Below are 27,848 nucleotides of genomic sequence, written 5' to 3'. Positions count from 1 at the left end.
TTGTCAAAACTAACGTACAGAAGGCGTTGAAATCGACATGAATTATCTTAAGTCCAAGATATTTCAGTAAGAATAGTCGTTGTTGAATTTCAATAATATGTATTTTGACCAAACGCTATTTATTTTCACCGCTTATTGGCAGAGGGATCTGAGAATTAGTTACCGATTATATAATCATGGACCCACCAGAGTGCCCTAATACCATTTTTAGACCTTGAAGAGGTCTATATTAAAACACAATAAAAATCATATTCTACATGGTATTACTGTCAGCAAATTTAAATTCCTTTATGAAAGAGCGAGGGAACACAAGACGCAAAAATGAAGAACGTGAAACTGATCAATATTTCAAGGAAAGGAACAGTAACACCAGAATACAGTGGTCCTAGTAGGAAATGACCAACAGTAAAAAATATTGGGGTTTTGAGAGAAATAACTTTTTGTGCTTAAGACATCTGATGACTTTTTTACTTATATGATTGATAGTTAAGCTTAGTAATAATACAAATGATATTCACATTAATAAAATATATTTGTTAACTTGATTTTTGTTATTACTTTCATTTATAAATATTATTTGTGTAGGGATCAATCTAATTAAAATTATCCATGTAATTCCGCTGTAATTACTGGTATTGAAGCGTAACGTAGAGCATCGTAATGGAGCGGAATTACCAGTCTAATTTTGATGAGATTTTCTGGGAGTTAAACTTTTTTCATGAATATGCATGATCCATCATCTCAATCGCCAAAATGTCTTTCAACCGGTCGTCCTTTTGTCTGTTACATTAAGATTACAAAATGATGTTATATTTAAGTTTGTGGCGGTAAAGTATTTTTCATATCGAAAACTGGTTTCAAAAGTCTCATAATACAGCTCCATTAAAGGATTCTACGTTATAAATTGCCGAATGGTACGTAAGTCATCAATGCGGCTGGACATTGGATTAAAAACCGTCCAGGATGTTGTCCAATGGTATTTGCTTTGCGCGATACAACAGGTCCTAAATTATTTTCGATTCCACTTAAATCAAACCTAAGAAGAATCCCCTGCTTAAAAAGACTACGTTGCATGTCCAAGACACATAGCGAGACAGTTTGTCTCTGCCAGCAACTTTAAATCATTCGATGAGATACGAGAAGATTGTTGCAAGACACACAGATGAAGCACATGAAAGTGGCCAACCTTTCACGGACTGGTTTTTTACTTATTTCGATTGATATTTAAAATAATACAAATTTAATGATATTCAGTTCATATAAATTACATACATTTGTTTACGCTGAGTTTTTGTTTTTAATTTGTGCTTATAAATTATAACCTTTGGGGGGTTTAAACTATGAAGTTGAGAGTAGTTCTCTGTAATCTTCAAAGAAAGGTTCGATTCGTTTGATGTACATCAAAGGAACGAACTACCTGACTCATCTGTTGTCGGACACAGAACCTTCAGTTTTGCTTTTATAACAACAGTGATAGTAACCTCAGGAATATCGATGCTGAGATATGAGCAAAGACATCTCTTGCATTTCCTTTACTGCCTTCAGCAGAAAACTCTAGTATAATTGAATACAACCGATTGCTTCAGTTGTTGAATTTAATTTATTTAATAAATGTTAAAATCCGAAAGGAAATATATCTAATTACTTCTGCAATGCAATTTTTCCGTGTGTACATATTTCATAAAAAGGGATATTCGACTTTTTATTCACAAATACATTTTTTATTCACATTGCTTGAAATACACTTCAGCCTAAGGCAAAATGCAAAGGCATGATACACATAAATTTCTACAGTCAATGTTTAACGAATATTTACAGTTACATTCTGCCTTAGTGACCACCTCAATATATAGACCACAATTCTAGGACTCAAAATGAAAAATTGCAAAATATTTCAAAGTATAAAGACATAGCTACATATATAATAAAGGCAATTTCTTCTCTGTCTCTTGGATGGGGTTTATCGCCAGGTTTGAATGTACAAAAGTGCTCGATACAGGAAGAACAAAATTGTGACAGATATTTGAAAGTATTTAATTACAAACAAAACATGATTATCACTAGTCCGCTGAACCTGCCAATAATGATAGGTGTTTTTTTTTAAATTAATGTTTTTGTCTGTTTTGTCTTTTGTTTGCCTAATATATATAAGGCCAAAAAATTTAAAAAAAAAAAAAATAATAATAATAATAATAAAGGCAGGTTCAGTGGACTAGATTATTACTAGTAGTTAAACTTACTGATTATATACCCATTTATTATAAATTACGCAATGCTAAGTTAACACAAACACTTGGTTGTATATAAAATACATACATTTTTCTACAATGTCATATCTTGTGAGATCAGATTCAACAATGATAAATCTTAATAAAATCTATTGAAAAATTGTCATTTAATCATAATTAACTACTACTTTATTATCGCGTAATTTCGTGAGAGAGCACGAACGCGAATTCAAATGTTTCAGCGCGAATATTTTGAAAACAACAAAGACGCAAAATAATGTGTACGTGAAAAATTAGTCGTTTTACATTATACATACAATTAGGAATGTCTATGGCATGTATTGTTAGCAGTGAGTTAAATATTATCTTATATCGTCCTTAAAGATGCTACACCGCTGACGAATGGTATGTTTTCTCTATCAAAAGCATGCACAGACGAATAAGCATTTTTTCTTCAGTTACAAAAGTTACTTACTTTACAACATCATCGCTATTGAAAAGTTTGAGCTTCTTATTTTACTTCAAGATAAGTTTTAAAAATAATTAATTGCGTTCCGAAAAAAAAATCCATGGCACTACACCCTATATGTAATGAAGTACTGATGGCGCATCCATTAGAAGCAAAACAAGTTATTTTATATCATTTTTGTGTTAATTAGACATACATTCTTATGATTTAACCCCATTTATAGTTCAAATGATGAGTGTCATTTGTGCTCTGTTGGAGACGGAGCATCTTCAATCTTAACTCAGTTAAAATAGTCTAGCTTAATAATATTTTAAAGTCCTCGATGACATTTCATCGTTAAAAATGTACAGAGTGCAGAATACATTACAATATACCATCACCATTAGTATCCGATTGCTAGTCTTATGGATATTCCGTATGCATATTAGTTATCTGTCCTTGCGGGTAGGTATCAATTGTGGCGTCATCATTTTAAAATTACGTCGCTTTCCATAAAAGTTGTGACGTTACTCTCATAAAAAACATGACGTAAAAATCGATACCTACCCACAAGGGTAGATAAAAATGCAGATTAAAAACTAGAAGATATGTTTATAACAATATATTAAACAATTATAACAATGCTTAAACGTACAGTCTGAAATATATCATTTTTGTCCAAAACAAACATAACAGCTATTCTTAATATCTATCGACCTCTCGCAAGATGCCAAGTTCACAATTTGTAGACTTGTCCTTGATTTTCCTTCGAAAAGACCTTCATATGTGTATGTAAAAAAATAAAAAGTCTCGCTGTGAATTTGATAGCTTATATTTACGGTTCAGTCCTATTGCCTAGTGAGTGAGTGATATAAAATAAGTACGATAAAAAGGTCAACGTTATTTATATCTTTGATCTGAAATACAAAATACATATATATATTTACTGAATACTATACGTATTTTAACATATGTACAAAAATACAGTACCCCCATAACGAAATATTAGTAAAATCTTTAAAAGCTCACAGCATTTGACAATTTATCATCTAAAATTCAACTAAAATTTATTTGTATAATGTTGTATGATTTTATCAACAGATGACTTCAAAAATATGAAATAATAAAATAAATATATGTCCGATGATTTTATACTTCTAATGTTACAGACAGTCTTGCTTTGTCGAGAAAGTAAAGAATTTGAAATAATGACAGTATAACAATAAGGAAAGCATAGTGTCAACAATTTTTCTTAAAATCTGTTCTACTTGTCAAATAAATACAAAGTATTGATTTAGATCTATAAGCCGACACTTAAAAATAACTTCATTGTTTGCCAATATGACATAACACTACATTGTATAACAAAATGCGTCCGTGTCATGCAATATGATGATAATGTAAAGGAAATCATTGTCTTTTGTATTGTTAACAATGCTGGTTTTTAATCGACACCATTCTACAACATCTGGTGCACATGTTCATCCAGGATTTTGTTTTTCAGTTGACTGAATCGCTTTATTTCACTGTTTCTAAAGATTTATCTGTATTCACCTTTAAATCCAACAAGTACATTATAATAATTTATCCCTAAACGCATGTCCCTTTAAATTCAACAGTAATTTCATTTTTTTAAAAACACCCTAGACGCATTTCCGTTTAAATTTAACAATAATTTCATTAAAATAACAAAACGTGTTTTTAATTCCCGGTGTTTGTGGGACTGCGCACATTTCCAACTATATTTCGACATTTTGATAGATATTTATTTCTAGCAGCACTATCATACTTATTTAAATATTTCAATAAATATTGAAAAATAAAGCGAACCACGACAATAGCAATGCTTGCTTGGAAATATTTGTTGAGCATAATACAGTGCTTCTTTTAAGCAACAAAATTACGATTATGAACACTTTAGTAAACAAATTTAGGTACATGTAACGATGAAAACGAGACACAGCTTTGTGGAGTAAATTATGCTTCCAACAAATAAATGAACCGCCAAGATGTCTTCTAGACTGTAGTTTTTTGTATGTTGTGTGGCGCTTTTACTGCATCATGTACTTCAATGATTGCAATATAGCATCAAATACACGTTTTATCTTCGTCTTGATATGCCATTTTCAAACACTAAAGCTGCATATAACATATTTTGTCTTTGCCTATTACAGAGGTACCTGTTTTTTACTGGTTAGTATTGATAATTACGTCACGAGTGTTTTAGTATTTCGTATGGCAAGCCAATTTAACATTTATTGGAGGAGCAAGGCCTATCCCGTATTTAATCGAATTATATAAGATATCTTATATCATATATAAGATATCTTATAAATTATATCAGATATCTCATATATTATATAAGATATCTTATATAATATATAAGTGATCTCATATAGAAATTAAATAAGATATATTGTATATGTAAGATATCTCATTTAGTACATAAGATATCTTATTTCATTTTCGATATAAGATATCTTTTATCGTATATAAAATATCTTAATTAGTATATAAGATATATTATATAATTGAAATCTCGTTGCTATATAAGATATCTTATATAGAATGAGATTTTGTAGCATTTAAAACCAGAAACTAATTTCCCCTTCGAGCATCATTCGGAGTACTTCAGACCACATCTTAGAATCGCTCGCAATGACAGAGATGGCACTGAAAGGGAGAATCAACCGCTGTTTGGTTGTATTCAACTATGTATTGAAAACACAGAAGCAGTTAATTCCCATCACTCTAGTTGTCAATTCGAACATGGCGACAATAAATATATTGGCTATAATGGTGACCTATACATAAATACTTTTGTCTCGTTCAACCAAACGCTTGATACTGGTGTAGCATGCGAAGCCAACAAGAGACTTGCTGAACGAGTAGTAGTATACTGTACAGTTCGCTATGACTTCCGGGTAGGGAGACTTCATTTCTGGGCATTTGTTGAAATCTCGTTCCTTTATAAGATATCTGATATAGCAACGAGATTTTAATTATAATATAAGATATCTTATATAGATAACTTAAATGAAATATATAAGATATCTTATAGGATTAATTAAAAAATATATGAGATATCTCATATATTATATAATATATCTTATATAATATATCAGATATCTTATAAAGTATATAAGATATCTTATATATATGCAGTGAAATTAAGGATCGACATTGCTCTTTGAATAAATGTCATGTTGACTTGCCATAATTTCGTCATATTTCTCATACAAAAGGACGTAATGCTTTGTCCAAACGAATGATGTCACATTTGATACCTACCCACAGGGGAAGATAACGAGAAATACTGACTTATTAGACCATGTTTCAGGTAGCCTTAGGTAAAACCACCTGTGTATAGTTACTTCCTCTATCCTCGCCAGAATGTTCCACTTTGGATACATTGGTTGTGTGGTCATAGTCATCCGATACTCTTTTTTCAGCAGAACCTTCCCGGTCCCCTAACAAAACCACGTGGTCATAGTTCGAGGTTGTACTGTATCGCATATTCTGCGCATGATCATAAGTGGAATCTACCTCCGCTTCATCTCGTCTTCCTACTCCTGGCATATGGTCGTAGTTTCCACTACCATCTTTATCATCTTTTTTCGATTTTCTCGAGTTTCTCAGATGAACATGGTCATAATTGGAGACAGCAGACGAACGTATGTTGGTTTGTCCAAAGTGATCATAATCGTCGTCGTCTTTTTGGTTGACATTAGAATCAGCAATTATTGTTTCCGGTTGTACACAAATTTTTGGAATTTTCCCATTTAGTGCAGAACCGTTATCAACGTCAACATAGTGACAATCGTCTTGTGTACCTTGCGTCATAACGAGAGTAGAGGGGGGATCTGCGAAATTCTGACCTTTGTCGTTATGTACGGCTTTACCGTTTATTTTGGGAAACTCGATATGTGAATTTTCATCCGGAAGGTCGATCTGGTCATAACTGTCCCCTCCTTTCTTGTTCAGATCTGTGTACCTTAGAGTTGATCGATCTGCCTTTATTTTAAGATACCCCTCTGCTGCTTCCATGTGGCATACGTGTCCAGTATCAAGGTCTATTTCGTCTTTCTCCTTCGTTTCTTTTTCGGTGTTATTGTTCCTGTTCGAATAAGAAGATAGAAAATTCTGAGCTCATTTCTCTTTACGTTGTTAAGAACAGTTCGAAAGGCTTACTTCAATTGGACATTTTGCAAAATGCAAAATCGTTTATAATATCAAACTAATATCTTTAAAATTGCAAGAACGCCATAATTAGGAAATACCCATGCTGATCTATCAGAGTTACTTCACTTTGTTTCAATCCGTCAGTACTGACGGAAAAACTAACGGAAGTGTACTGGCGGGGTGAAACGAATGGAAGTGTACTGACGGAGTGAAAAACTAATGGAAGTGTACTGACGGGGTGAAAAACTAATGGAAGTGTACTGACGGGGTGAAACTAATGGAAGTGTACTGACGGGGTGAAAAACTAATGGAAGTGTACTGACGGGGTGAAACGAATGGAAGTGTACTGACGGAGTGAAAAACTAATGGAAGTGTACTGACGGGGTGAAAAACTAATGGAAGTGTACTGACGGGGTGAAAAACTAATGGAAGTGTACTGACGGGGTGAAACGAATGGAAGTGTATTGACGGGGTGAAACGAATGGAAGTGTACTGACGGGGTGAAACGAATGGAAGTGTATTGACGGGGTGAAACGAATGGAAGTGTACTGACGGGGTGAAAAACTAATGGAAGTGTACTGACGGGGTGAAACGAATGGAAGTGTATTGACGGGGTGAAACGAATGAAAGTGTATTGACGGGGTGAAACGAATGAAAGTGTACTGACGGGGTGAAACGAATGGAAGTGTACTGACGGGGTGAAACGAATGGAAGTGTACTGACGGGGTGAAACGAATGGAAGTGTACTGACGGGGTGAAACGAATGGAAGTGTACTGACGGGGTGAAACGAATGGAAGTGTACTGACGGGGTGAAAAACTAATGGAAGTGTACTGACGGGGTGAGAAACTAATGGAAGTGTACTGACGGGGTGAAAAACTAATGGAAGTGTACTGACGGGGTGAAACGGAATGAAAAACGAATGGAAGTGTACTGACGGGGTGAAACGAATGGAAGTGTACTGACGGGGTGAAACGAATGAAAGTGTATTGACGGGATGAAACGAATGAAAGTGTATTGACGGGGTGAAACGAATGAAAGTGTACTGACGGGGTGAAACGAATGAAAGTGTACTGACGGGGTGAAACGAATGAAAGTGTACTGACGGGGTGAAACGAATGGAAGTGTACTGACGGGGTGAAACGAATGAAAGTGTACTGACGGGGTGAAACGAATGAAAGTGTATTGACGGGGTGAAACGAATGGAAATGTACTGACGGGGTGAAACGAATGGAAATGTACTGACGGGGTGAAACGAATGGAGATGTACGTACTGGCGGAGTGAAAAGAAGAGAAGTATAATGACCGAGTAACTCTAATAGATCAGATAATACCAGATATGCTCAACTATGACAATAAAATGTTTACAGCATAAAGTAACGTAACACACTATCTTACCTTTTTCTACATATGTAAATGATGACGATGGTAATCACGATAATCAGGACACCTCCCACTCCTGCACCTACAGCTATGTACAGTACTGTAACATACACATCATTCATCAGTGAATCTAGATTTGTAGGTTATGCGTAAGGTTATTCAAGAATTTCATTCCTAGGAATCTTTTAATAAACATACTCATTAGGCCAAAAAATCAATATGTCTGTTTAGGGTTACATTGGCAAAAAAAGTAGGGTCGGTAGGTCGGGAGGATTTTTTCTAAAACATGGCCTGAACCGGAGTCTGATATCGAAATCCCGATTTTTATTTCTTTTTTTTTCGTAGAAAAGTGAGGAAATAATTAGGGTCTGTCGGATAACCCTAAGCAGACATATTTTTTAGCCATGTAGTTAAATCTAGTACAATACGAGTCATACTCATATTTATACCCCACTAAAGAGATTTAAAAAGTGTTCCTACCCGGGGACCTTAACTCTCACTATAATAATTCTGTACATACACCAGCGGTACCAACCAAATGTTACACCATAATGCCAAGAGAATACTAACATTAGTCGGTGAGATAAAACTTTGTAATAGATAGAGTCATGTAGGCGATAAACCAGTAATTAACTAAATAAATGAAGACAACATTCACTATTCTATTTACAAAGTTTCAGAGGTGAAAACTTGATTAAATTTTGTGGGGTTTTTTTTCTTGTCAAAAGGCGTGGTAAGTCTGTAGCTCAAAGATATCTAGGCAAAGTTCCACGAACATTCCATGGGAAAGCATTTCATAAATGTTTTCTTTTATCTCTGTAATGCTTTCATATGAGAAAAAATATAAGTCAAGGGGTGTCCTTATTTTCAAGAATCTTCATAAATCTGGGCCATACGTCAATTTTACATAAGGGTTGCAGATGAATATTATCTATACCATTCGTGAAGACCTAAGTATACGCGTACTCATTCTCCAATTTTGGAACAATATTGTATTTATTATCTTTATGGGTGTTATTAGGTGACGGTCCATAATAAATTAATGAAACAGACATCAGATACTGTAAACCAACTTTCTTTCGCGAGCGATTTATTTTTGAGAATTTTGTTATCAAAGTAAATTCTCAAACGTTTTTCTCCGTGAATTAATGCCCATACCATATGCTGAAAGGAATTTCCATTCACCGTTTATATTTGTGAATGTTAATCTTTGCAAACTTTTAAAATGGAAATTGCGGAAGTTAGTAGCCACGAAAAAAGTTGGTTTTCAGTATTATACTAAAAAAAACCTTAACTTCAATGATTTTAATACAATAAATTAACACTACCGTTATTGCTTTTAGGTTTGGATATAGTGGTATGCTCACTATGTGATGAATTGTTTCCTCTGGTTGTTGTTGCTTCAACGGTTGTCGTATGGGAAGGCGGTACAGGTGGTTCCGTCTGGTTAAGCGTGCATACTATTGGCGTATGACTTTCTGATGAACAGTCTACAAAAGTAGCAGACATACTGAAGCAATACATCAGGGGTACTCAAAATCTACATCAGCAATACATCAGGGGTACTCTAAATCTACACCACCAATACATCAGGGGTACGCTAAATCTACATCGGCAATACATCAGGGGTACTCTAAATCTTTTGTATTTTTGGTAGAAAATCGATCATTTTGTATCGCCACGCTGGTACTTATAAGCGTGCCATAAACCAGAGGTAACAAAACCAAGACAAAACTTAAGGTATATATACCATCTTATTTCATTCACACAGTGCTGGGTTTGTTAGATTACCTCGTCTATATTGCACAGGTGAACACGGGCTATATAGCGGACACGAGTATACAATATGGACGAGATAATTTAGCAAATCATACATTGTGAAAACGAAATAAGAAGTAGCTTCCGGATGTTTGTCTGGGTTCCGTGACCTCGTTCTTTTAGCACTCTTTCCAGCTACACATAATTAATATGACACACTTGCTAGTGATTAAAAATGGCCGACAAGTTCAGTCTTTCACCGTGAACTCAAACACACTAATTAGAAACAAAATTGTTTTGAAATTAACCCTGAAACCGATACTTGATAAATATAGTCCGCTACATGTAAACCGGTATGTATATTTTGGTGCCAGCTACAGGGCCGTAGGAAGCGGGGGAAGGGAGGGGGGGGGCAAACATGTCTTTTTGACACACACACACACACACACCCAAAAAGGTCCTACTACACATTTTTGTACTCCATTTTAGAAAATTTTCCGCTGTGCGGCGCGTTTCCTAAAACGTTCAAGCACGTAATGTTCAAACCTTTAATAATGAAAATTCAATACACACGAACTAGACTAAAAATGCCCATCAAGGGATTATACTATTTCAAAAAAAAATGCTTCTTAAAAGATTAATTTGTTGATATGTCTTAGCATGGCAATCAATTCATTATTACTTTGAATTACACAACAATGCGCCGATGGTGTGAATCCGGTATGTTCAGATCGAGTTGGGTTGCATAACAGTATGACAAAACTCACATTTATCATTTCTAAATGCAGGTCACTTTAAATCGAAAAATTACCGTGTTAAGAACGCTTTTAAATCATCAAAATATATTGTAAAACTCTTCTCAGCCATTCCAATTCGTAATATTTTTCTCGGAGGAGACCCCCGGACCCCCCTCGGTGGAGACTCCCGGGCCTCCTGGCGCCTCCGGCGCTCGCATAATCATCAAAATGCATCGTAAAGCTCATATCAATCATTCTAAATCGTAATATTTTTCCCGGCGATACCCCGGACCCCAAAAACTCCCACGCTAATTTGCGTATTCATTAATTTCCTGTTATCGACGCCGCTGTATGTAGATGTGTAATAGATGTGTAAAAGGCTTATATGTAATAATATATATAAAAAGAATATCACTTATCTCCTGTGGGTATGGGGTACGCGAGGGGGGGGGGGGTGTTAAGAAATATTGGGGACCTTTCCCCCACCCCCCCTCCCCCCGTTACGTTTCATCTTCCTACGCCACTGAGCTATGTTTTGGAAACAGATGTATCATACAGAATATCAACATGTGTTTTCCACTTTTATCACCCGTTTTGTATGTGGATTATAACCAAAATTCCCATAAGTCAGCCCCAGTGATATCATGCCTCTCGAGTGATATCGCATCCCTTGAACGTGATATCGCAACCCCTTTCAAGTTTCGAAGTTTTGCTTTTCTCATTGTATTTTTTTTTTAATTCTAAAGAAACAATTTTAAAGTTAGTAGATGTCGACTGCTAAGTTAGAACGCTGAAATGCTAAAGCCGACGATGACGTCAAATCTCAATTAAGACGTGGAAACAACTCCGCCTAGTCAACCCCAGTGATTAATTTCAAAGTAATTTTTTCTAGTTATAATATTGGTCATTTATGAAACATTATTTTTAAGGATTTATGATGTTTGCATTACCATTCATAACTGTTACATTTTTGTAGTTTATACATTTTTCAAAAAATAATACTAACATTCCATGAATATCATGAAGTCCATGATATGGTACTTGAACATTATCATTTGATTTAGATGTGAAAAAAATAAGCATATTTTCAGCCCTCGAGTCCTAATGTCAGCCATCGAGCCTTCGGTCCTCTGGCTAATATCTGGACAAGGATCATGAAACAGTCTAAGACTTAGTTTTTCCTTAGCCAATAAAAACATTTTGTAAAATCATCTTTGATTATTTTAGACTTTATGCTCTGGACAATCGGGCTGAAAAGGGGTGAGATATCAAATTGCTCATGTAATAATCTCTAAACATTAAGAAATTGAAGACGTCAACTGTAATGAACCATTTTAATAACTCATAAATATATTATGATATGACTTTCTTACCTATTTTACAAATATACCCCCTCTTGGTGGAATTACATTTGTCGTAGTGCGGTTCATCCTTGCCAGAAGATACCGATGAGCAATTGAAAATATGTGATTTGTTGTGAAGTTGTATTCCGTATCTCACTGTAATTGAATGTATCAAAATCTGAAAATCATTTATATGGGTTTTAAATTGTTTCTGTTATGTTATTATAATATTATTACGCACAATAATTGGTATTTTACACACACTAATACTGTTCCCATGATTAGATGTCGGAAATTATGAAATATCTATGTTCCAAAACTATGATAACTCATACGATAACTCATAAGGGCATGTACATGTGGATATATACATTATCAGTATGTCTTGTTCAATAACTGTGAAATTGAAAAATCGCAAGTATGAATAGAAAAATGAAGTACGAAATAATATTATTATATATGTAAGGAACATTTTAGAAGTATGGATACCTTGATTAGTAATACATCAAATAAAAAAAACATTAATTCCCCCATCTCTCTCCCCATCCCAACAAATACTTTAATATATCGATGACATTTGTATACAAATCCAGTTATGCCAGATCTGAGTCAAGTATCAGGTGGTTACGGTCAAATGTCAAACCATAACAATGAGTAATGAAGAAGTCTGACCACGTATTTCAAAGATAACACGTGAATTTAATCCTGATTCGAACATTAAACATTTCAATAGTTTTCCTCTTTTTAAAGGAAAACCGAATCAGTGTCACAAAGGCAGATGACATTAATCATACAACTTTTCAAGATTCATCATTGTATACAGTGTATTCCCGTATACCTGTATTAGTCTCATTAAAGAGTATGTTATGAAGTAAATCTTACATTCGAATCCTGTGGTGAACGATACAGTGTCTTTGTGAATGTTATCCCAGTAAGGTGCCTTGCTATTACTTTGTTGGCACTCATCAACAGGATGCCGTAGTATAAAACTACCTCTCTCTTCACATTTCTGTCTTGCTACTGTCCAGGTGATGCTTGAGGTATCATTAAACCCGTCTAAACAAACACAGGTTGATCAAGATTCAACAACTGAATTCATGAAATGGCTAGACCTAAGTCACTATTTGTATTCGTGACTATTGACAAAGTAATACAATTCTATTTGAGCAGTTTGCAAACGTTTCAAACATCAATATTCACCAAATGCATAGTACAGCTTTTGAACGTAGGAAGGCGATGAAATATGTTTTTTTTATAGAAACTCATTTTACTGTGGTAGCATGGTAATAAACGATTTGGAAGGTAAACATTTAAAAAATACATGCTGCTTCAACTAAGATTTCGCACATATGGTATATATATGTGCATTCAATTTGTCCAATCGAATTAAAATCAAATGGTCGCGTTACCTTGCGTGATAAACGAAGTCATGGACAGATTATTTTGATCACATTTGATTGGTTCCTGAGCACATGACGTATCGAAATGGTACTTTACTGTGTACAATGTATATAGGTAAAATACTTTGAAATTATACCTTTTTTGCCTTTTGAATATTTATATAAAGTAAATAACGAAACTAGCTTGGGTTTTCATTGATCATACATCTTCTATCCTCCAGTGGGTGCATCACTGTCGTAATAATCTACGCAGGCATATGTCATAGCAAAAGTGAAGGCAAAACTAAAGCAATCATAGGCCTGAAGATACTTCTTTGGCGATTCTTTATTCTATACTTTTGATGTAAACCAAAGGGCCAACTGTTTGCCCATCCGTTATCGCACACTGGACCATTTGTTTTGCTAAGACATATTCCAGGGGTGATAGTGATTGTAAAACCTGGATTATTGAGAATGCTCCGATCAGTGACACAACCACGATTTGAATTGTCCAAATAAACAGCTCAATTAATTTTGCATAAGAAAGCGTTATTCCTTACTGTAAGACATACGTAATTATATATCCTATATTTTGGCTGCACATATGGACACACATTTTTTTTTTAATCTTCAAATGAAATAAAATTTCTATAAATACGTGTTTCTTGTTAAAATTTCACGAGGGTTAACTATTGATTTGTGCGTAATAGATCTTACCATTACATCGCACTTCTAGACTGTCGTCTTGACATGCAAATTCTTGAAACACAAAAGTGTAATTATTCCCATCTCCCTTATTACAGTTGTATGCCAAACATCTTTCACGACTTTCAGTTTGGGAACTTGTAATAGATTCGGCAATGGTTTGCTCTAGAAAATATATTTGATAAAACATTTTAAAACATATTAACATACCGTATGATTGTAAATAATGAATTGTTTTCGCATTGAGTATGTTTTAAAGTATACGTTTCATTAGGACAAGGAGCTATGACGCCACAGTCTAGTCAAATTACATTTGTATAATGTATATGCATAGTTGCATCGTCAACTCTCATGGAACGCCTGGTACTTACTTGTTATGTACACCGCTATATGAAACTCAGTGCCACACTGAAAGCTTGAAGTGTTCGTGCATACTGGACAGCTGTCGAATGAATTTGTGTTTATGAGATTTGTGATGTTTTCAGAAAAGCACACGCACTGGTCATCCTGAAAATAATTGAAATAGTATTTGTAATGTGAATATAACCGTCAAGTACAGACTGAATTGTCGATAATATACCGTATCACTTTGTAAAAACATACGACACATAAGCCAATACTGATTATACTATTCGAATACATTGGTTCATAAAGGTTATAATTATAATTCTTTAACATCCCTTCTCTACTTTCTTTTTATTTTAATTTACTTCCTTTTCTCTTCTTTCACTTACGATGTGTTCGTGTGAGTAATTTGGTTTGCATCGATTTGTTTAATGTCCTATGAACAGCCATTAACAGCATATAAGAACGTTCCGGGTTGGTTGGTGGAGGAGAAAAATTTGAGTCCCAAGCAAAATCACCGACAAGCGGTCGTTATCTGGCAACTGCCCCACATGGGATAAGAACTCCCGACCCAAAGGTGAAGGGATTATGTTACATGTTGGGACATTTGTTTGAGTAAAAGAGTTGGTATTGTGTTAATGTCTTGCAACTACTGTATAGTCTGATGTGTGGAGGATAGCATCTTGTTATCTGCGTTTAGCTAATAACGAATGAACGTTTCGAACATGACTAAAAAAGAGACCTTATTGTTACATTTCGAGGTCTTCTTCAGACGATAAGTGGTAGGTGTAATGTCATGTTTAGATGGACAGTCATGTTACATTAACGCAATCGGCTAAAGAAAATTTTGAGAAACAGCCTAGATTTATCGTAACATTACTACGTGTATCTGAATAATAGAGAATTCGAAATACAATAAATTTCTAGAGAAAACAACATTTAAAATTACGATATTACGAAACTCATAGCCACTTACTATAATTCCAAAGTAGACGCGTCTTTCACAATATGCATAACAAAACCATCCTATGTCTATCCTGCGATCATCATACTGTATGACAACGGCTGAAGTGTTTTGGAGATTAATGTTAAAACAACCTGAAACAATTCAGCATTAAAACATATAGCAACTCAGCTTTAACAACATATGCATTATGTCGTCAGCAAAACAAAACTGCAATTATAATGGCATTAGTAATGGCAATTAACACCGACTTTTTCTCAAGAATAATGAAGTGTGTCGAAGAGCCTCCTCAGTTCTTGGTACAAATCGCACAGATATTTATTTACGTAATGTCCATGCGATTTACAGCTGTAACCGAGGATAGTCAAAGATAACCTATTTCACCAATATCAAACAAACAAACCAATCAAAATACCAAGACTTTTTAAAAGGAAAACATTCTATCTGCGATTTCATTCTCGTGAAAGTATGTTAATGAAATAAAAGAGAACGTGAAGGAAATAAAAAAAAATACATATAGTAAAACAGGAGCATATATTGGCCTTTAAAGAGTCATTTACCACGTATAACAATGCATTTCCTATATGAATTATCGCGTTGTTAAACATTTTGTGATAAGAAAAAAAAACCAATTAAATTATCTATTGGTGAAATTATTTGAAGGCAAAGTAGCGAATAAGAAATGTTGACATAAACCATCAATAAACAAGTACCAATTTTAGTGGATGACCACCCACACGTCCTCACAGTCGTACCATTGCATTTCTTATTCCTCATAACCCACATATATCATTTTTTGATCAAAATATGAGAATATAAATTATTTTCGCCTTTAAACGATCACAGGAGTGAGATCAAAATTGAAACAGTTTCAGATAAGTGTAAATAATTACAAATAGGCAGTATATACCCTACCCCTTAATCTAAAATGCTTATCCTCTGGCCGATATGTCTAATAAAGCTGATTTTTTTCCCAGTCTTTCCCCTTTTAGGATTTTTTTAAAAAATTTAAAATTTACATCATTTGATTCATATCAAGGAGTAAGAAAATTACATAGTTGCTTCTGTTGCAATTATTCTAAGGTTCAATAATGTTTATGACTGAATTGATTGGTCGATGTTACACGTACAAAGGTGTGAATGCATACATTTATATTAATTTTGTTATCTATAATTCGAAGTTTAAGAACTATTTGGCATATGTTGTTACCTTTAAACTCCACCCATTGTGTTTGGAAAGAAAATGAACTTGTCCAGTACGTGTGATTGGATAGGCTAATGTTATCGGCATTCTCATAGTACTCTAAAGAGTCAATCAAGGTTCCGTTTAGCTGCTCACAACCCTCTGCTGCTTGTATCCACGTTGCTTCATTATTAATCGCTTTGTAAGTCACATTTGACGTCTGACCTAAAAGACAAATATGAAATTTTCTCTCAAATGGCAAATTGTTTACCTATAAACATACTATACATTACTAAGTGTTAACACGCATAACTCCTATCGATGAGAGTCTATAGAGTTTGTCTCTGGGACCTAACGTGGTGTAAATTGTATACCAGTTATAAATATAATTTGACATCATTTAATTGTGTTATAAACCTGTTTTGTTTTTACTTCGTCAAATTACAGATCTAGATAGAAGTGCTAAGGGAGTGCACAACAACCTCGTTTGTGTGTGTCTGTGTGTGCTTTTGATTTTTTTATACTTTTAGAGGAGCACCTATACATACGGCGGCGTATTAGGGCCACTACAAACTTTTATTTATCTTGTACGTACAAGTTATTATCTTGTACGTACAAGTTAGTATCTTGTACGTACAAGATAGTATCTTGTACGTACAAGTTATTATCTTGTACGTACAACTTAGTATCTTGTACGTACAAGTTAGTATCTTGTACGTACAAGTTATTATCTTGTACGTACAAGTTAGTATCTTGTACGTACAAGTTAGTATCTTGTACGTACAAGTTAGTATCTTGTACGTACAAGATAGTATCTTGTACGTACAAGTTAGTATCTTGTACGTACAACTTAGTATCTTGTACGTACAAGTTAGTATCTTGTACGTACAAGTTAGTATCTTGTACGTACAAGATAGTATCTTGTACTATCTTGTACGTACAAGTTAGTATCTTGTACGTACAAGATAGTATCTTGTACGTACAAGTTAGTATCTTGTACGTACAAGATAGTATCTTGTACGTACAACTTAGTATCTTGTACGTACAACTTTCTATCTTGTACGTACACAACGTTACTATACTGCCTTGTACGTACAAGATAATAACTTGTACGTACAAGATAGTAACTTGTACGTACAAGATACTAAGTTGTACGTACAAGATACTATCTTGTACGTACAAGATAATAACTTGTACGTACAAGATACTAACTTGTACGTACAAGATACTAAGTTGTACGTACAAGATACTAACTTGTACGTACAAGATACTAAGTTGTACGAATAAGATACTAACTTGTACTAACAAGATACTAGATACTATCTTGTACGTACAAGATACTAACTTGTACGTACAAGATACTAACTTGTACGTACAAGATACTAACTTGTACGTACAAGATAATAACTTGTACGTACAAGATAAATAAAAATTTTGTAGTGGCCCTAAGAGGAGCACCTATAAGAATTATGAGCAATTAAAAAAACACCGAAAAACGTTCAAGTGCAACTTCATTAAAAATAAACCTCTGTTTCACAAATCTAACTTATTCCCAATACTTGAAATGAAGAGGGCTTGCCACCATCAAACTACAGTACTAATGATATTGCCTTCGCATATGAGATAATTGTCTAATGTTATGGTTTCAGACACGAACTGTCCATGTTGCTACTGGTTCGTAAAATGAATAAAATATCAGGTTATACGTTTTAGACTACGTATACGTACATTTCTTAATGATATAGATATCTTACCACGGTGTACTAGAATACTGGTAACTAGAAAGATTATCCATATAAAGTCTGTAACCATATTCGTCGTCATATGTTGTAACTCATCTATGGCATTGTTGGACTCGCTGTTGTCTTCAACTGTGTAATCCTAAAGCAATAATTACACATAATTATTTGTCTCGACTATGTTGCTTTATATATACATGTGATGTAATATAAGTTTGGCAAAAAAATTCACGAATGAAATATTACTGAAAAAATATATCCAACAACGTTTTCAGCAAGAAAATACCTATGGATATTGATAAAAATGATGATGCTTAAAGATGCTCCACCGCCGACGGACCATAAACGATACTCATCATTTGAACTATAATTGGTGTTTGATCGTGTATATGTATGTTTAATTAACACAAAAATAATACGAAATGATTTATTTTGATTTTAGTGCATGCGCAATCAGTACTTCATTCAATATAGGATATAGTGCCACTGAATTTTTATCAATGGTGTAAATTAAGTAACTTTTGTAACCAAAGAAAAATACTAAATCGCCTGCTCCTGTATTTGATAGAGAAAAAATACCGTTTGTCAGCGGTGAAGCATCTTTAATGATAAGAAAAATACATTACATCCATTCTCTCGTATAGAAATTAGACTTGCACAAACGCCTTCCGCTTACCTTCGTTTTACATTTGTTTTGTTTAAAAATTGCAATAAAATTTATAACATTTGAGATAGCTGTAACTCGTGAATAAAAATAAACACAGTCTTAACTGCGTTAAAATGATTAAAGATGTATTTTTTAAACATTTTAAACAACACTTGAATGCACATGTATACTCTGGGTGAGAAGTCAAATTGTTTTAGGCATCTCTTATATCACCAAATATATGTAAGAGGAAACAATTTGGTGTCGACTCAGAGTTGAATTCGTATTATGTTACCTGCGATACACTTCTCTGCACCTGTGCTAACGTCTTTATCATTAAACATTAATTAATTCAATATTCGTTTGTCTATCAAAGATTTCCTTCTTCCTGAATCTGGAGAAACATAGCAAAGGTAACATGTAGCATTTGAAATTAATGATAGTTCTCTATTGCTACACGAATTTATTTACTTTGAAAGTTACTTTAGAAATATGTTTGACAAAATAATTTTGGAAGATAATTAAATGTGAAATTTAGTATCATCAATAGATTTATTTATTTTCAGTATTGACGCCATATCCAAAGTTTCATGCTTTCTTCAAACTTTGAACGATTTTGCCGAAAAATCGACCTTAGCCGCTCCACTAGTACTTTCTAAAGCAAGTCAAGAATTATTTAAAACCTTATGCTGCAACTAAATTCATACAAAATATTTTGATAATTTTCAAGTAAATTTTGATTTTCAATTTTTGTGGATATAAGGCTAAAATTGGGGGACAATAAGATTTTCGACACCAAATCTTAGACTGTTTAGCACACAGTTATAATGGAGAAATACAACCTAGCTTATAACAAACGTCTGTCCCTCGTTTAAATAATTTGAAACTTTGGGCCAGAATGTTGAGATAGCATAAGAGTGACAAAATCGATATATATACCCTGGCTGGATATCACGTTCATACGTATTTTCATGTAGATATTTTCTCCTCGCATTTTATGAAAAATGTGCTTTCTCAATTATGTTTATCCAATATGTATCATTCCATGATTGTTTTGATTTATCCCCTTCCAATTCCGTCTTTGCATGTAACAGAGTTAGCTCCCTTGCAGGTAGGTATCGAATGTTACGTCATTATTTTGTGATCGCTATTCACGTCATTTTCTCCGATTATTATGACGTAACGCTCGCAAACACATTAAGGGACAATCAAATCCTTAACGCAAGGGCAAGTAACTCTGTAATATGCAAATACAGAATATACTGTGAACCATTTTATTTTCGAGAGATACACATTTTCGCGTTATTTAGCGGGAAAATTGGTTTACAACAAAAAAGTTTTTTGTGGATAATTTTACTGTTTTTAAAGCACCATGTAAGTATGGATTTTATGATTGTATCAAACAATACATTCAGGCTACAACATTTCAAAGTTTTCAAATTATCAACTGCATTCAACAGTAAAAACAAAAATAAAAAAGCATGAACCAAGGTCGATTTTAAAGTCTTAAGAAGTATGACCAAGGTGAGAAATAGGGACACGTCCTTAAATGACCCTGGCTGTTAATAGGACGTTAAACTAATCAAACCAAACTAAACCAAAAATAGGGAGATAAAAGGGTGACTAGTTTCAAGGTCGTTCAGGTGTAAGGGTAACGCCCAATTTCATGAACACGATTATCTACTCAGTGAAGCTGAAGAATATTTGTCTGGTGTTTATTCATAAACGACCACATCTGTACATGTAAAATATTTACAATACAAATATTTCGTATTCTTAGCATTGTTCATAGACCATCTACTTTCACTATAAGATATGTATAAATATAGCGAATAACTAATGTTTCAATGTCTATGCTGTTTTATTTCTCTACAAAGTTACATCATAAAGACAAGAAACCCGGTAGGCAAAATAATCTTGTTGAAGGAGAACTGGCATTTTTATCGACTTGATAAACAATGAGACAAATACGATTCAACGCGGTAGGTAATGTAGTATAAAATCCATAAAAAAGTTTTAAAATGTTTACTGCAAATTTTCACCTGCTTATTGACGTGACTTATCTCGGTAGATATACACATGTATTTGGAGTGACGCCAAATTACTATTTATTTATAATACATTTAGCATGCCAAGGAACAGCATTGTGTGTTTCACATATCAAACTATGTGTATTGTTTTTAATAATTCATGGCCTGCGTTTAGTGTTGAACTGAATGCACGATAACAGGACAAGTGCTAGCCGGTGACAACTGAGTACTAGTATCATTAAGTAAACAGAAGTATGTTTTGCAAATGTTATGGAATAAATCAGGATTGTTTACATTGTTACATGTACAAGTTATGTAATAATTAAATCACATCAAAACTTCACTTGCAGTATAGGCGTACTAAAGACAATACTTGTTCAATCGGAGACCAATATTATATCTAACATTGTTAGGCCTATTTATTTATTTTGTCTTACAGTAACGGCGACATGTGCCTTTAGTTTCATTAAGGCTCATGTCCTTATAAAGACAGTCATTCTATATACAATAATACCTGCAATCAAATGTAACCGGATATGAATTAGAATAACAGAATATATAACAATAAGAATAATATACATATAAAAGATTTTGATATCATAACAAAGTAAATGCTTTGATATGAAACCAAACTGAAATAGTTGTATAAACAGAAGAAAATTTACCTGAAGAAGCTCATGTAATGTCGACGAAATTCTTTGTCAGTTTTAAAGTAGAACCCGGAAGAACAAATATGCAAGAATTAAATGCATGTAAGGTATTTCCATAGAAGGTACCCTACCTAATACAAAGGTAGTTTAATCATACAGGCAGGCAACCCGGAAGTAAATTTGTGTATAATGTAGTTTCAAAAGCCTAGTAAGCTTGCATAGTCTTTAATAACGGAATGATATAAGGGAATCATCGTATAGTTTCTTATGTATGAAAGCTGTTAATGTTAGGACATTTATGACATGAACAGAGGTGGTCAAATTCCATTTATTATATTTGAGAAGAGTTTTCCAGCGATATAAAAGTTATAAACAGTCGGGATTTACAACTGTATTATTTGTTTCGAGTGGCATGAAATCACATGTATATTAAGTTTAGAGTTGAAAGATAACAGTATGGTGGTTGTAACCGAAATGGTCTGGTTTTTTTATTTTCTTAACCTACTTTATAATGTTAAAGACATCAACACGGCCTTTTTTATTACTGATACAAGGTAGAGATAAACAAAACAAATATAAGATGCTCAGTAGGCCTCAGTGGCTCGTACTCCTGGACATTGTAAGTGACCATTTTTATATGTAACATATACGTTTATATGTCATTTTTTATATTTAATACAATAAGACTATTTCATATGTGGATATGAAGGATTGGTATATTCTTCCTGAGTGTCACAAAATGTTAAAGTTAAAGTAACATTCACGTCATTTTGTGATCCCAAGGGTAGAATATCCACGTATGAAAGAGTATTTTTCGCATGTCTCGGTGATTTATTTCAATTTTACTACTATTATTTTTCGCCATTTTGAAATACATTTGAAAAAAACGCGATAACAAGTCAATTCTCCATGCATGAAACCCGTTGTTTATATCTTTTAAAGTAAACCCAACCTTGTTTCTGAAAACAAAGTTCAAAATTGTATCTAGAAAATAGTAATTTTGTTGGTACTGTGAGGTCATGAGGCTTTATTTCATGGATTGTCATGCAATGCCATAGACCACCAGTATTACACGTGTAGGTATGAGAGAATTAAGTTTATAGGTAATACATACATTATTTAACAATTAAAAGATTGTTAGATTGCATTTATTGGAGATAAAAATGCAATCTGGGTGGCAGATAATTAGAATAGCGCCCGTTAGGGGGAAATCAGAATCCATTCCCTTCTTTAATTATGTAGGCCACTTTGATAACAAATCAAAATATTTTTGATATAAATATATTAAATATATCTTCAGTCGTCTATGATTACATACGATATTTCAATGAATTTGTATCCCGTATAGCTGTTGAAGTGAAGATTTATACAAACGGAATCAGTTTACCTGCTATCATAAGGAAGTCTGTGTTATAGATATTATTTATTCTAACGTAAATACACCAAGAGCGAAATGTGTTCGTGGCGGGATGCAACCGAATCTTATTCTCAAAGATATCGAAGAAAATGAGAAAACTATTATAGGAAGGACTGCTTGGTTTGTGTCGTTTTTGACACCGAAATCCATCATTTTTTTTTTATTTTTTTTTTTTTTTTATGTTTTTTTAAATATCTTTTTATTCAGGATTTTCATTCAGTACAATATACAAATACACTCACTAGACTCTCAAACGCATACATACTTACTGTAAAAACAAAAACTGCAATATTTAACTCCATAGACATACAATAACTACTAAAAATAATGCTTATTTTTTTCTTAGAAATACATAAGAAGTAAAATAACAGAAGTTTGGAGATGAGAAAAAAACAATCAATTATATTGCACTGGTTGTTAAGGAAAGGAATCAAAGACATGATTAGAAGAAAAAGAATACCGTATTATATAATAAAAATGCAATTTCGGCTTTGTGCAGAGAAGATTTGGGATTGGAGATTGGGGGTGCGAGGGATTGGTAATGAATAAACAAATAAATTAATAATGGAGTCAAATGTTTAATAAAGTAATGTGTGACAAAATCCAACATATTTAGCTGAATGTTAAGAACTGAATATTTGTATTTGAAATATCTGATACATTCCTAATTCAAGTGAAATAAGAGTTTTTCTATTACGACTTAAATTGCCATGGTAATTATTCGAAATATGCTTAAATTAATGGAATTTGAAAATTTTCTCCATTTTACCTATTTTTTGTTGCACAAGAAACAACACAGCGCACCCTTAAACAAACTTATTTGAATATGTATTCACTTAAATATATCTTTAGGAAAAACATAAAAATTTGTTCAAATGCTCAAAAATTTGGTAAAATTGACAAAATGTTTACATTTGTATAACTTATGCATGTTTAGCAAGGTTACCATAGTAACTGCAGTTTCAGTCATATACAGCTAATAACAGGTCTGACGGATTTTTGGATCATAAAGGTCACAAACCATACAGTACTTATTGTTTTCATTCTTGCTTGAATAAAAAGGTCAAAAACATGTACGTAACACGCAAGGAGAGGGAAAACAAAGTAAAGCCGACAAAAATATCGAAATCTTTAATATATATCTGAAAATTGAAACGTCTAATAGACATATGCAACATGCAAAATGAAGGGAAACAAAAGAAATCCGACAAAAAAGTCGAAATCAATAATATTTGAAACTGAACTGTCTGAAATTGAACTCTATAACTAAATAATTATATATATTGCCCATCCAGAAAAATGCAGCGTAAACATACACAGATAATTATTATTTCATACACATAAAAACATAACAACGCATTTTAAATGCGTTTTATTCCAACCGTGTCCATGTTTTTAACAGCATATTATGTTACTCGTTTTTAACGGTAGCAATAACAATACTTAAACTTAAAAAATGCATTCATTGAAATAAACAGCCGTGCATTATCACAATGACTTGCTTTAAATTGCATTGGTTCAATGTCGCATAACAATAGAGAATGACAGAATGGAGAGTGTAATGCACATCATTTCTCGCATACTTCACAGGCATACCCGGTGGCTGTTAGGCAAAAGATTAATAGTATCTTACATGGCATGTGGATATCTAAACCCGAGTGAAAGATTTTCACCTTGTCAACCCGAGACTTGAGATATCCCTGTCCATTTTACAGGACAATGTTTGTTTATTTTTCTCCCATGTTATAATGAAAAATTCAGAAAAAAATAATGAACTTCCTCCGACAGTAGCATCCGCATGTATCGATGACGTCATTGTCAAGCGCGTGTGAGTTATCTTTTCCCTAACAAACGTCGGACTACACTGTCAAGTAATGAGAGAAAACTCTATCTTACACAACGGGTGTAAGATAGTTTACACGTACTAGATTATCAAGTGACGTCTTCAATACAGCGATACCGCTTAATATTTAGCAAAACTTGTAACGGTAAATAGTTTGGATCCCTTTGATCTCCCACACAGCTCGGCGACGATCAGTTTGCAAAACGTTTCTGATCGGCCGACCTATCAGGGAACAGTATCGGTGTGAGTATAACTCTTTGATTGTCTTATAGTTTTGTGCGGGACCAACGTTTGACGGTAAAATTCACTTCTTTTTTTTTGCTTCACAATTGTTTGGATAATGTTCAAATGTATCGCGGTATCACTGTAAATACGGCGTATATTGCCGATAACGTCATCACTTTTGACGCATAAGGACGTTTCTGTAATGATGGCGCGATGATAACACCGGAGAGCAACTGAAAGGACTGTGTATGGTTTGGGCATTATTTGGTCCCTAAATCCGTCAAATATTCAAACCTGTTATAAGATTTGAATTCCAAATAATGAGTATATCTTTGACACAAGAGGTGCGGAAGTTGTGTATCATTGCTTTAATTTATGCATATGTGGATGGTTACCATGACAATTAAAGCTGCAAACTTTGAACACGTCCATTGCAATTGAATCAAGGAGGTACTAAACATTTGAAATACAACAACTTAATTTCTTAAGTTTTAGTTTAATGAAAAATGATGGATTGACGTGCTCAAACCATACTTAGTCCTTATATTATTTTTTCAGCTAAATATTTGAAAACAATGAAACATGGGCCTGTTAAGGTGGTAGTCTCACATCCCCCAAAATTTTCCTGTAGTTCAATATTTTTCATATTTGATTTATGAAGTAAATATGTTGTTATGCATCTTCTGTCAAAGTTTCGAAGAAATTGAACCATCTATTTTTTCTAAATAAACTTGAATCACGGATACAGTAGAGAATTCGACCTCAAAATTAAGTCGCAGCAAATAACTAGTTGTATCGCAGTAAAGCATCGATAACGTCGAAACTCCTTTACATAAATATATGTAAGCATATATCATCAATTTGCTCTCATGTTAATGACAAAAATGAAATGAAATATATTCCAATTAGTATGTATGTAGGTGTCCCTGCCTTCAATGCACCAGATAGCGCATTTGTATGAAGTCCTCAACATTTTGAGCAGATTGAAGTCGGATTGTTTACAGTGATTCCGTTTATGCTCTTTCTATATGCATAATAGATGTGCCTTATCATTCTGTTTGTTTTTTTTTTTCTTTTTTTTTCCTTTTTTTGTTTTTTTTTTTTTTTTAATTTGGAATTTTTGCATCATCCCATTCATCATATCTTTTAAAGCATAAATATTTCATCTGTTTGAACGGTTTTTATCTTTTATAAAATCCATAGTGATAACAGATGGAAACGCTGTCAGTGGAGGTTCATTCATATTATATCATGCTTCTCAAATTATTTAAGGATCTTCTCTGGTAGGGTTTATGTCTCACTGAAGTCTCGTTTCAGTATTGATAAAAAAACAAAGAGTATTTTTTGTGATTTTCAAACAATAATGACAACTTGATACAAATAGAGACAACAAATCAAGCAACTTTTAACAACTTTTTTCTTTGGAACACGTGTTTGCATCTTCTCGTATAACTAAAAGGATATTTTTTCGCTGGACATCATTGAGGTCATGAAAGTACATGGAAAGCATATGAAATATAGGCACATGATCATGAAACTATTATTTGTTTTAATCTTATTTTGTTGAATTAAGGATGTACCCCTCTGAAAAGTCAAAATATTCTTGTATTAAACCTTTTTTCTCATATAGATTTTAGGAAATAGGAGTACATACCATAAAAGAAAATGGATGAAAAAACATATGTCCGTGAGCTCGTTTTTAGCTTTTATCACTCCAAGATACTTAGTTGACAAAATATTGGATTTTATGGGAATTTTGGCGTTTTTACCACATTCACGAGAGATTAAAGCCATAATTTCCTAATGGGGTGTTTGATATGCATGAATGTTTGTAGAATTTATTTTCAAGTGGTCTTCCTGAAAAAGTGTACCGGGTATGATTGAAGACTTTGAAATTTCAAAATATTTTCTCAGAATAACAACATATGTTACCCCTACCCCTTAATTTTGAGCTACATTTATAGAAAAGTTATGGTATTAAACTTTTGTAAATATTTTGTATATCAATCAGGAATTGGTTGTTCTTTTTAAATTAGACAGAAAAATGGGGGGTCCGTGTGCTTACTTTTTGGCTCGTGTAAATATTTGTTATTTAAGAGTAAAATTTAAACTGTTCAAATTATCATTAAATGTGAAAATAAAGTGACAAAAGTATATCATTTCACATATTAATGCTAAATACTTTAATTATCAGAAAACTAGTTAAGATTTACAGCAAAAATTAGCTTGATACAGCTGAAAATGCTGGTGCAGCGATGATTTAAGTAATAACAATTTAAACAAGAAATGGTCAAACTGTGGCTCTGGAGAAAGAGAAAAAAGCCACATTTTCAAAATGGCCGTCAAATGAGCCATTTCTTAAAAACCCATGTAAAAATATCTACTAAGAGTAGAAAAGTAATTTTTGATAAAATTTGCATTTGGCAACTAGCTACAGATATTGATGAATTGTAACTGAAAAACTCATAACTTCTTTTATCTTTGTCAAAACAAAACTTCAACGGGACTGAAACCTCAGAATACATCCTTAAGTAAAATTGCATTTTTTCAATCAAGATGAACTTATTTAATTCACTACCAAAAGTTACCAACATTTTGAGAATTACAGTACTTTCAATGCATAGGTTTTTTAACTTTACAAGTA

The 27,848-nt window shown here is 33.4% G+C and overlaps 1 protein-coding gene across 3 annotated transcripts; it reads right to left on the bottom strand.

Annotated features, from left to right (window-relative positions):
- Positions 1-1,581: 1,581 nt before the first annotated feature.
- LOC138321449 (uncharacterized) lies at positions 1,582-21,891 on the bottom strand. Of its 3 annotated transcripts, none has more exons than XM_069265152.1 (11): positions 21,735-21,890; positions 18,409-18,535; positions 16,682-16,879; positions 15,484-15,605; positions 14,534-14,669; positions 14,175-14,327; positions 12,961-13,134; positions 12,109-12,234; positions 9,569-9,730; positions 8,256-8,340; positions 1,582-6,793 (listed from the first exon to the last, which is right to left on the bottom strand). In XM_069265152.1, the coding sequence occupies exons 2-11, from the start codon at positions 18,476-18,478 to the stop codon at positions 6,013-6,015; spliced, it is 2,007 nt and encodes a 668-aa protein (XP_069121253.1). In that variant the 5' UTR covers positions 18,479-18,535; positions 21,735-21,890; the 3' UTR covers positions 1,582-6,012. The 3 variants fall into 3 exon arrangements, with proteins under 3 accessions (XP_069121253.1, XP_069121254.1, XP_069121255.1); XM_069265153.1 differs by having other exon boundaries at positions 9,608-9,730; XM_069265154.1 differs by lacking the exon at positions 14,175-14,327 and having other exon boundaries at positions 21,735-21,891.
- Positions 21,892-27,848: the final 5,957 nt, after the last annotated feature.

The sequence above is a fragment of the Argopecten irradians genome, chromosome 4, assembly GCF_041381155.1.
Source record: "Argopecten irradians isolate NY chromosome 4, Ai_NY, whole genome shotgun sequence".
NCBI lineage: Eukaryota > Metazoa > Mollusca > Bivalvia > Pectinida > Pectinidae > Argopecten > Argopecten irradians.
The sequence above is the reverse complement of the archived record's forward strand: the minus strand, read 5'-3'. Positions and strand labels throughout refer to the sequence as shown.